Below are 12,096 nucleotides of genomic sequence, written 5' to 3' on the forward strand. Positions count from 1 at the left end.
TAACATGGATGAACTTTGAAAATATTATCCTCAGCGAAAGAAGCCAGGCAGAAAAGGACATATGTTATATGATTCCATTTATAGGAAATGTCCAAAATAGACAAGTACAGAGATAGTAAGTTAGTGGTTGCCAGGGGCTGGGGAACAAAGGGAATTGCGACTGGCTGCTACTATGTATGGGTTTCTTTTTGGAGTGATAGAAATGTTCTGGGATTGGATAGTGGGAATGGTTATACATTGTGAATATACTAAAACTACTGAATGATACACTATAAAATGATTAAGTGGTAGTGTGGGGGGAGCGGCGGGGGGAAGACTATGTATCTCGAAAGGGATTCTGCATCTGAGACTTCCTTGCTGGCAACTTTGCCCTCTACCTTGACCTCAGCCGCTGCAGACTCCTAGCCCAGCTGCCTGTCCGTCATGGCCCTGACTTGCCTTCTTTATAGACTTCCTTGTTCCTGCCTCTCTGATGTTGACTGACTGCTCTGGCTAAATCATGGCTCCTGAGTATGTTGAGTCACGTATGCCGCTAACACATGTATTGAGCCCCAGGGATTGTGCTAGACCTAGAGACAGGCTTACTGAGTTCCATCTCTCACACCCATTTTCTAGCCCTACTTCTTGCTATTTAAGGTTGAACAGCAAGTTCTGCTTGCAGACCAGGGGCCAAAGCACACACAGTCAGACAAAACAAGACAATGCCTTCCCGCGGCCCACTAACTGATTCACTCAGAGCAACTGTAGCCAATCATGTAGCTGCCTCCGTCTGTTTCTGAGAGATGAATCGGTTGCTTCATAGAGAAGATTTCTGTTTGAATTCACCATTTACCCCTTTCCTTCCTTCTCCCTGGATTTTTTTTTTCATACACACACACTCACACTCACGCTCACACTCACCCAGATTAGGCCTAAGATTGGGAACTGAGAAAAAAAAGTCCAGACATTCGTGTTTGAAAACCACAGAAATTTATCTGGTTCCAGGTTTAAACTCTTTGGTGCAACAGGGTTACAAAACTGAGAGCTGAAAAGCATTTCCAGGCATAACATTAGCCTGAATTGTCATTCACGATCCACTGGCCATTTCCTAGCCTCTCATCTCCCTCTTACTTCACACTCTTCTTACTGCCTTTTTCCCCTAGAAACCAATCTAACGCTTCCCCAAAGAAGCCTTGGAATGCAGATAATGCTTGGACCTTGCATCAGGGTAATCTCTGGGGGACAGGGAGGAGTTGAGGGAGCTTGAGGAAGGGGGCTTTCTAATACAGAGGAGCGAGGGGCTCTGCTTCCAATGCTGGCTCACTTTATCTTGGGGTGCAGGCACCGCTATGGCTGCCAATCTCTCATCTAAATGTCCTCATCACCTTGTGGGTCTTTTTGTTTTTACATCCTAGGGAAGAGCTGCCTGATGCTTGGCCTCTGCAGCCAGCTCTCAACCAAGTGGACTCAAGTGTTAACTCTCACTCAGGCCTCAAAGGACATCAGAATGGCTCCTTCTTTTCTTTATCCCTTTAATTCCGAGGGCCAGTTCCATTTAGCAATCCCACCCCCAAGCATTAATGCCTTCTTTAATTTCACATTGCCCCTAACAAACACTTCAGAGGTTTAAAGATCCTCTCTCACTTTCTACAGGGATCCCTCCGTCTAAGGGAACTCAAGTCCCCAAAGCAAACTGCACTCAGCACCTGGGCCTGTGTTCTTGTTATAAGATACCTGAACTTATTTTTAAAGGCCCAGCCGCCCCCCTTTAAGGCTCTCTTCACTCCCTTTCTTCTGTAAGGTGTTCGGCTCCTCGCCCCATTTGTCAGCAGCTCTGGGTTGCCCAGAGACAAACTCAGGACATTTCTGCTTGGTTTTCTTCCAGTGAAAGATGACCAGGAGGCAGTGCTTTGTTTCTACAAAACTGCCAAGGATTGTGTCATGCTGTTCACCTATGCAGAGCTGCCCAGTGGGAAGTCCAACCTGACGGTCCTCAGGGAGCCAGGTGGGTGAGGGCCGGCTCATGTGCTGTCCCGGGGGGCTCGGTTCCCGACACCATTTCCTGCTCTAGGCACATCGCCCTGTGCTCTCCTCACCACCCTTTCCAAACCCCAGAGAAAAGATGGTTTCAATTCCTGATGAAGATCAGACTCTAAGGCTGCCCCAACCTGATTCCTACGGTTTAGAAGAAAGGGCTCATTGCTGGGAGATAGCTGTGGGGGGCATGGGTGTTAGCGGAGGATAAGGCCCTGCCCTGGGGTGGGGTGGGGAGGGTGTCTCATCTTGGAGGAGAGAGAGCACAGGGGGAAAGGAAGCACAGAACACACTTAACTTGCAGAGCTAAAGCCTAATTGTTAGGAGCCACTGGGCTCTGCAAGGAGCACACAGAGCAGGTCTGGACCATCAGGGCTGAGCAGGCCAGCTTGCATTAGGGAGCATCTGGGTGCACACACAGCCCTGGCCAGGCCGCTGTACTTCCCAGTGTGGAGTCCAAGAAGGGCCGATGGAGCTTTGGGTTAAACACCCCTGCAGGCTGCTGTGCTGGGCTCCCTGGGCCGCTGAGGAGGCTCAGCTTTAATCTAAACACAGATAATTCTGCCTTGTGCTTTGTGCCCAGGAACCAATGGCCTTTTGCCTTGTAGTAATTAGAAGTTCTAGCGTGACCCCTTTTATTCTTTTCTAGAGGGGAGCAGGGGAAGCAGAAAAAGAGATGCTCTCTTTAATTCATAGCACTGCAAACTGTTTTTCCAAATTGGGCCAAACCGCATAACGTGCCTTCCTTGGGCAGAGGCAGGGGAAGTGTGGTGCCAGCCCAGGATGCATGCCTGTAAGAATGAAGCTTTGTTTCCAAATGCTGTCTTTGCGGTTCTTTGAAAATAAGCACATTTGCTCCAAAGGGCTCCACACTAAGGGCTTACAAATGTTGGCTGGCCCCCAGCCCAGCCCTTGTGGAAGCGGCTTCATGAAACCTCCTGCCTGCCCAGTCTGATCCGGAAACCATTTACATGGAAGCTGAGGCACAGTCCAGCATCCGGCACTGGGACTTCGAGCTAAGGAGAGGCAGCTATGCAAACGGAGTGTGGGAAGAAGTGGGGGGCCGCCAAGATTTTCATCTAGACTTTGCCATAGACTCGTGTGTGGCCTTGGGATAGTTACCATCATTCTTTGAATCTTTCACTTCACACACATTTGAAGAAACCTGCCTGCCCACTTGTCTCCCAGAAGTAGAGTGAGGATCTAAGAGAGAAGAGAAGGAAGACCTTTCATTTCAGATACACTTGAGGTCCGGGGTGGGAGGGGTACACTAATGATGGCCTTGCTCTCCGTGCCTCCTGGTCCCCTCCAGAGTGTGGAACAGCCCCCAATGCCATGACCATCCTCCTGGCCGTGGTAGGCAGTATCCTCCTGATTGGGATCGCGCTCCTGGCCATCTGGAAGCTGCTGGTCACCATCCACGACCGGAGAGAGTTTGCAAAGTTCCAGAGTGAGCGATCCAGGGCCCGCTATGAAATGGTGAGTCAGTGGGAAGTTGGAAGTAGAAAAAAATGTCAAGTTTAGAGATCTGGTTGTGTTCAGGCAACTGATAAAGGCCGACTAACATCTTTGGCATTCAAAACAAAGAAACAAAACTTGAAAGGAGGTTAGTGCCCAGTTCTGGATGGTGGGACATGCATGGCCCAGGAGCACAGAGGGCCCTGCACAGAGCCCCTCACCAGACCCAAGGCAGGAGACTCATGAGGCAGAGGCACTTAGCACAGCCTCAGAAGGAAGAGTCTGGACAGTCGTAGAGAGACAGCAGACCCCAGAGAAAACCTTATGTTCTTATAGTCTATTACAGTATCCATATGTGTCAGTGTTGTCTGCCCAAGCAAACGGCATGCTTCTAAAGAACACAGGGTAAGGGCCCCCAGAGTTCCTAGCCAGTTAAAGTCAGAAGGAACTTCCGAGACCATCTCCCAGCCCTCATTTCAGAGACGGAGAGTGAACGCTCAGGAACAGGAAGGGACTTTCCCAGGGCATGGTGAGTTAGAGGCAGCCAGTTCCAGAGCACAAGGCTGTCGTCACCTGCACCTGTGCGCTCCACCTGCTGCCTTCCTAGGTGACTGACAAGGAAGGGCCTCTAACACTGAGTATGTGTTGGAATGAATAAACTAACACATGTCCTCCTGCCTTCCATGTTTTATAGGCTTCAAACCCTCTGTACAGAAAGCCCATCTCCACACACACTGTAGATTTCACTTTCAACAAGTTCAACAAATCCTACAATGGCTCAGTGGACTGATGGCACCTTCTCCTCAGAGGACCGGAGGGGACGAATGGTAAAGTCAGAGACTGACATGCTTTGGATAGCTGCTCAGCTCCATTGTGGCTCCCTAGATAGACAAGCACAGAGACGTTCCAGTGAGCCTGGGTGAGGAGCCCATCGCCTGCATAGGAAGGCACCCGGCTATGCCACCTGGCTGCTGTGCCAGAGCCAGGCTAGGTGGCCAGACCTCCGAGCCTAGGAAAGGCCAGGGGACCTTGGCATTCTCGGCCTTCCCCACCACATCCAGCTTGTCCTGTCAATGAACTGCTGAGATGCCGGGCTGCCTCTCCCTTCCAGAAGGGCTGGGCCTCCAGTCTGGCCAGAAGAGAAGGCTCTTGGGAGTGTCAGAGTATGTAAAATGAATGCACGGTCTGGCTTTTTCGTGCCGATCATTTTATACGAAGTAAAAAGATCTTGCATTTATGGTACAGTTCTGATTCCTGATAATTATCCGCCTGATGTCTATGCCTTGAGCATGAGGGTTGGTGATGGGATTGCTGAGATTCCTGTTGAAGGTACAGAGTTTGCAAATGTCAGTTTTCCTCTCCCGTCCATGTTTGTTTATAGTACTTTTGTAATGAAAAGGAAAGAGGTTTTTTGGGATTGAAAGTAAAGGTTAAAACCAAAATATTTTATCTTTGCCTGATGCTCTCTATAACATGTGTGTTCCTTTCTGAAGTGGTCTTAAACGGTGCCCCAGTGGGGACTGAAATACTTCCTCAGGGGGCCTAGCAAGCCAGTCTAATGTTCCAGACCAGGCCCTTCAAACAGGCTCCACAGGTTGCTCAGGGGCAGCTAGGGCGGCTCCAGGGAGGGATGAGAAGGTGCCTTTGGACCCTCTCGGCTATCACTTAAAGAGTTTGGGCTGGAAACTGAAAGGCACAACTCTGGACTCCTTCCCTTTTTCCTAGGTGCTGAGGCTGGAAATAGATTGCGCAGATGAAGAAGGGTCAAGATGTGGTTTCCACACAAAGTCACTTTTTATACATTATTATCAAGAACAGTTCCCTTCCAATGCCTTCCCCAGCCAAACTCCTATGTCCCAACCAGGCCCAGAATGCAAAACCCATTTCAGCTTTTTATTTTTTTTCTCCATAGGGCCCAAAAGTGCCCTTAGGTTCCCATATCTGAGGTGGAATGAAGCCCATAAGTCGTCTGTCCTATCCCCTATTTATAGAAGAGGAAACTGCTAGAGAGGGAAAGTGGCTTGCCCAGGTGTCAGAGGCTATAACTCATGAAAAACTGGTACTGAGACTCAGGTCTTTTAACCAGAGTGCCGGCTTCCTGCCACCTGTTCTTTTTTTGTAAAATCTCTTTCACCCATCATTGTTTGCTATTGGCATCCCTTTAAGGCGATCGGGATTTTATTCCAAATTCATCTGTTTTCAGCGTGGGACCAAATTCCCCGAACTTCATTTTAGCAAACACTAAGACAAATATGCCTGTCAAAAACTGGGCCTATTTCCTGGGGCAAATGTGAACAGGTTCTGAGCTTTCTTTGTCCTGTGTAATTAGGATGAAACAAAGACCTGTGACTTGGCAAAGCTGCCTTAAATCCTTTTTGGAATAAAAAAGTAAATAAATGTAAATAAATATATAAAGTAGGTAAATGGTGCCTTTGAGGTTTTCTAAATTGAGAAAAGTAGGATTTTGGAAGAAACTTTGGGTGCTTCTTCTGTTTAATTGTGGATCTCCTGGAGACAAATTATTAACTTGTTCAAAGTCTCATTTTCTATTGGGCAGCTCTGTAAGGGTGCGTCATTCTTGGCCACAGACAGCAAAGGATGATTTACTCTTGGCTTCCACCTGATGTGGAAGTTAGGTGTATTTCATCTGTGACAGCAGACGGCTGTTGATGGAACAAGCCACTCACAGCGCCCTGCTGCCCCCTGCTGGAAGCTCTTGGACAAGCTGTTTGGAGACCTGACTTCGGAGATTCTGACCCAACACTGCCTGCAATTTCTTTCTTTCCTTTGGCAATTGGGTGGTGCTCCCCATTCCTCCTGCCCCCCAATTATCATAAATAATGGAGCAGGAGCTAAAGGTGGGCTAGAAAGCTCTCTCAAACCAAGGGTTGACCTGCCCTTTCTGTCCTTACTGGGCTGTGGAAGCACAGGTGGGAATGAGCCTTCCAAAGCATTGGAATTGCCATTGTGTGGCTTCCGTGGCTCTGCAGGGGGCACCTGGCAGTCTTTGGAAAATTCTTTTCTGGTATCTGTTTGGAAAGATTAGTTTTGCACTTTCTTTGGAAAGAAGAGGGGGATGCTATTTACCTTTGTAATCGATCTATGTTGATATAATACAGATTTCCAAATGGTACTTATTGATCTTTAACAACTTACTTTTTTAAATTGCAAAATACATGGAAAAAATGGAAAATAAAGAGATTATAAAGTAAAAATCTTTTATAATCATACCATGCAGAGACAACTACTCTTATCCTTTTTGTGTATGATTTCTCAGTCTTTTTTCCTATGCACATATGTGTAATTTGAACCCAATTCGGATTATGGTGTCACTGTTTTTTAAATTTTTTATTTTTTTAATTATAATTTACATACATATTATATTAGTTTCAGGTGTACAACATAGTGATTAGACATTCATATAACTTATAGAGCGATCACCCCGATAAATCTAGTACCCGTCTGACACCATACATAGTTATTGCAATGCTATTGACTATATTCCCCATGCTGTACTTTATGTCTCTGTGATAGTCTTTTCATAAGGCCTGAAGGCTCTCATTCAGCTTGGTTGACTAGTACTTAGTCAAACTAAAGTAACAGCCACTTCTTCTGGGAAGATATATATTTTTTTAATTTGTTTAATTAGGATCAAAGCTTGAGGTTGATTATCATGGAACTCGGGATAAATACTAAGTAACAGCAAACAGATGAGATCAAAGGAGAGGTCTTATTCTCTGCTCCAATGACATCTTTTAACTGCATAGCTCCTCCCTCTCCCTGAAGGGCTACTTGCCGCAGGTGTCCTGCTTGCTTCTAAGAAGGGCAACCTGGTGCACTCAGCGCCAGCAGGGCTTTGTGACTGGCTGAGGTGGGGTAGTAAGAGAAGAGGAGGAAGATGAGAGTGGCTTGGATGAAACTCCGGAGGCGGTAAGTGTTGGACCTGTGTGTCTGAGGCACCTGAGGAACCCTACGTGGACGGCTGGGCCAGCACTGGACATGCAGACAGGGCATATGTGCACCAAGCCATTTCTCTGCCCACAAGGGAGCCTGGCTTTAGCGTGGCTTTTAGCATGTCTGTGGATGAGGCGTTCCAGTCCCCCTCCTTAGGGTCAATGGGTTGAGGAGGCTTAGTTAGGTCCCCCAACCTAGCGTCTGTACCCTTCTTCCCCTCCAGCTCAGGGGCTACGGACTTCTAAGGACATGACTCCAGTCAGACCTTCAGACCCTCAGGGGGAAATTGTAAAATGAAGGGAGGAGAAGGAGAGAAAGTTGAGCCCACCATGGTGCTAGCAAGAGAGAACTGTACCTAAAGAATTGTCCTTCTCAGCCCCCAAGGCTCCTCCTGCTGAGCTTGTGGCTTTGGAAGGGACTCTCAGACTGTCACTGCCCAGCTAGTCCAACCTGATAGAGCTGCCTCCAAGATGGGTTGGGCGATGTGTCACAGTGAGAAGGTCTTTGTATCCAATTTCTTTCTCTTGGAGTTCAGTGCTGGGAGGTTCTGATGCTTCCTTTTGTCCTACAGAGGGATCTGTATCATCTGGCCAGTTGGGGGTGTCTTGATTGCCAGGAAGCTGGGAAATGAACGTGACGAAACGTAACCTACCACCAGTTGTCAGAAACACCCTGGAAGGGTCAGCCATTAAAGCTTCACTGGTGCCACCTGCACCAAATATCAAACCCCTGAGACCAAAAGCAGACTCTCCTCAGGTGACCCGCATAATAGGCCCACATGATTTTTTCAAGGAAGGGATTTCCTTCATTTACAAAGGAGATTCCAATTCAGGAACTTTTCTCTGGTGTGATACTCTTTCCTCTTCTCCTGGGAAGAGTATGACTGTTTTCACTTATCTCAGAACTCTACAGTATGACTAGGGAGTCATCTAAGTTTCTGCCTTGAGGGCACACATCTCTGCTGAAGTAAAATGAAGTACCTCTGTGAAAACTAAGAAATTATAAAAGCTCTCTCCCCCTTCCTCTTCCTCGTATCTTCTTCTCTCTTCCCCATCATATGAGCAATGCCTGATGCATTCAAGTTAACCAAAAACCCAGCTACAGTTTAGGGAACTATTTGTTTAAATGAAGGACAATGACAACTGACACAAATTTCATGATTCCCGGCACAAAAACTCAATGCTTTAAAGACTCCTTTCTATGGAGGTGACACAGGGGTTGCCCTAGGCAGTGGTCCATGGCTTGTTCTCCTGCCAGCTCAGCTAGCTTTGTGGCAATGGGATATTTGTATGAGCTGATGTGTGTGCTAGTTGGCATTCATGTCCTGGCTCGTGACCATACAACAAATTTTAGAAAACCAACACTGAACAAAAACACAATTAACTGAGAGTTGTGTGGGTTGCACCCTATGCAAGCGTCTCCACATGGGTGGAAGAGCCAGGCAAAGGTCCCAAGGGAGATGGAAGAGGCTGGGGCTGCTTGGCCTTCCTGTCTACCCAGCACTGCCTCTGAGGGGCTCTTCCAAGCTCAAACCACGAGACTGTAGACTTGATGAATTGGGAGACACCCACTGTTGGATGGACCTAGAGTTTTAAGAGAAGGAAGAAAGCAACAAAAGTAAGAGGAATATATCCCAATACACAGACAGGCTCCGAGTTCACTGCCATGCTCTGTGCTGGGGTGGGGTCTCTGAATGGTCATCGCTATCTTGGGCCCCTTCTAGAAAAGCAACCAGAGGACCCAGAGCTCCTCTGCTGTCTGGGCATCTATTTTCTTCCCTCCCTGGGGTTTGGCCTGGGGTCGGGGAGCTGGCCTCACAGCCCACCCCAGCACCTGACTGTGACCATCACTCTTCCTCCTGTTCCTCTCTCCAGACCAGAGGAAGACTCCTCCTTTGCCCCCTTAGTGGGAAGGAGAGAGGCAAATGTTCTTCCAAACCAGTATTGATGCCAAAACCTTGAACTTTAAAAGTTAAAAAATATTCTAATTGTTTTGTTTCTCTTTGTGTTTCCATTGTGGCCTTTTCCTGAGGCACAAAGGCCACGTATGGACTTGGGATATAGAGAAAACAAAGGGCAAAAAAATAACTCGATAATTCATACAAGGTCAGATTACAAACTTTAAAGGCCTGAGAATCTAAAAAGGACATGACATGCCACATCCTGTAATCCAAAATAAAACTACAATTTAATAAAAGAGCATTAACTATAAATGTAAAGAACCCCAATGAGTCCTGATTTCTTTTTCCCATGCTTTTAAAAAATATGTATCAAATTCTTTCAAAAAACATGTTTGGTATCGCCGCTTCACTAACCCTCTCAGCCCTTAGTGCTGATGACGTGGTAGCATATCCTATTAAGAGGCAGAGGAAGCAATTTGCAGAGTTACCCGTGGTCTTTTTTTTCCCCTCTTAACCTCACTGTGCTAACCAAAAATGAGGATAACTACCTTTCTCATAATGTTGTTTCTAGAAGTAACTCGTGGAATTCACATAAAGTATTTAATACAGTGTTTGGATCATGATAAAGGCTACAACAACTATTATCATTACTTTTGGCCATGGGAAAAAGGGATACCTGAGAATTTTGGAAGTGCTTTAGTGAATTTTACTGCAATTTATCCTCAAATTAGTAAAGGAGGATGGAGTCACAATGAGCCACTGACACAAGACAACACTGCAGTTAGCATCTCCTGCCTTCCCTGCCAGAGTTTTCCCACTTTAATATCCTACCTTCAAATTTTAAGATGTTCGGTTCCCATACTCATTTTCAGTGATTGATATTGGGCTCACTGTGTTGAAATGCAGTATCCGCACAAGAGCCAAGCAGCTGTTTCTTTTAGAGAGCTCACTGAAAGCAGCCAGAGGTGAAGAGTAAGAAGGCTGAAGGAAGGAAGGCTGATCTCGGTGGAATAGTTTTTGTCGAGCTGGATTGGGGAGAGCTGCAGCACGTTGTTAAAGGTATTAGTTTGCTACTGCTACTTAACAAACCCCCCTAGAATTCCATGGCATAGAATAAGCAGTTATTACCATGCTCACAGGCTACAGACCAGATGGCATTCATTCAGAAACATTTGCAGGGCCCTGTGCCAGGTGCAGGGAACACTGCCACGAAGAATACAAACGTGAAATCCCTTCACTTTTGGTAGCTTATACCTGTTACAGGTGGTTTTGCCCTCCTCCCCTGGTCGCCAAATTTCCTCAGGCACGATCTGTTGCCTACCTGTGGCTCTGCGCCCCTTGAGAAGTAGGATGTACCCTCCTGTAGCAGCAAACCCGTGGTTGGTAGGGAGCCAACGAACTACACCTGCGGGCCAGTATTGCACTAACTAGGATAGGTTCTGTCAGAACCTTAGTTCCTCCTGAGCCAGGAGGATCCAATCGACCCTCTGAAGAGTGTAAACACACGCACCACTCCTTCTGAAGTTCTGAGCCTCCCACGATTTTTCCTGGCTCCCACCTACCTTAAGGAAACAATATCTTGCATCTGTCCTCTTTGGAGATCCTGGCAGGTGTGTGGGCATGCTTCCAGGCCTCGACTGAGTGGGACCAGCGATTTTGTTCAGAAGAGATGGGCAAATGGGAGTTGAGGAAAGAGGTGTCCTCAGGTTGCCATCTTTGCTCTCCAGTGCCTTTTTCCAGACAGTTCCCAGAGGCTACTTTAGGGAGCTTTTCCAGAGATGACTCACATCAGCAGGAGTGAGGTTGAGAGTTGGGACTGAGAGACTCCAGGCCTATGTCAGCCACAGGCTGCCTGTGAGCAGATCTCTTTTGCCATTCCAGGTTTACACTTCTGTAGCTCTAAAGGGGAACTGGATCAGGTTTCTTAGGTTCCCTCAGCACTACAGATCAAAGGTTTATGTCCTACCACATGCCTAGAGTACTGGAAGAGGCCAGGGGATAGAGTTCTCCATTTCATTAGTCTTACAGATGTTCTGGGCACCATGGAAACCAATCCTATTTTCCTCACTAGAACCAGGTGTTATCATGCTCAGAGCTCATGCTCTGTAGATATTCCTTGATTGAGAAAGGGTCAAACCAGCGGTCCCCCACCTTTTTGGCACCAGAGACCGGTGCTCCTATGAGAATCTACTGCTTGATGATCTGAGGTGGAGCTGAGGCAGTGATGCTAGCGCTGGGGAGCGGCTACAAATACAGATGAAGCTTTGCTCACTCACCTGATGCTGCTCACCCCCTGCTGTGCAGCCCGGTTCCTAACAGGCCACGGACTGGTACCGGTCCGTGGCCCAGAGGTTGGAGACCCTGGGCTCAACTATCCAATGCTTCCAAAATACTTCCAGCACTCTCATAGGCCCAGAGACAGCCCAAGTTCTGAATCCATTTGTGCTCCAAAGTTTTATGGCTCCAGTTTTATGGCCCAGATTCAGCCCAAGTTCTGAATCCATTTGTGCTCCAAAGTTTTATGGCTCCAGACTGCCTAGGTTTTTGCTTAGATGAGTCTACAGCATTGGGCTTATTCTCGAACATCAAAACTACTGGAGGAACCTGTAAGAAATACAATTTCCAGGCCACACACCAAATTTGCTAAAGGAGAATCTCTGATGGTGGGGCCCAGGGATCTGTATTAAATACATGACAGGGGCCAGGTGATTCTTTGATGCTCTTCTGATCTCCCTTCAAGTTACCTAGAAGGGGCCCTGAGTGAACTTCCA

The 12,096-nt window shown here is 47.2% G+C and overlaps 1 protein-coding gene across 1 annotated transcript in view; it reads left to right on the forward strand.

The window, feature by feature from the left end:
• ITGB5 (integrin subunit beta 5) overlaps positions 1 to 5,895 on the forward strand; it is a 115,526-nt gene extending 109,631 nt beyond the window's left edge. Inside the window, exons 13-15 of the mRNA XM_011368299.2 lie at positions 1,865 to 1,984; positions 3,326 to 3,492; positions 4,166 to 5,895. Coding sequence (XP_011366601.1) covers positions 1,865 to 1,984; positions 3,326 to 3,492; positions 4,166 to 4,261 — 383 coding nt within the window. The 3' untranslated portion in view covers positions 4,262 to 5,895. The remainder of the gene's footprint in view (positions 1 to 1,864; positions 1,985 to 3,325; positions 3,493 to 4,165) is intronic.
• The last annotated feature ends 6,201 nt before the right edge of the window (positions 5,896 to 12,096 follow it).

This window comes from Pteropus vampyrus, unplaced genomic scaffold (assembly GCF_000151845.1).
Source record: "Pteropus vampyrus isolate Shadow unplaced genomic scaffold, Pvam_2.0 Scaffold1, whole genome shotgun sequence".
Taxonomy (NCBI): domain Eukaryota; kingdom Metazoa; phylum Chordata; class Mammalia; order Chiroptera; family Pteropodidae; genus Pteropus; species Pteropus vampyrus.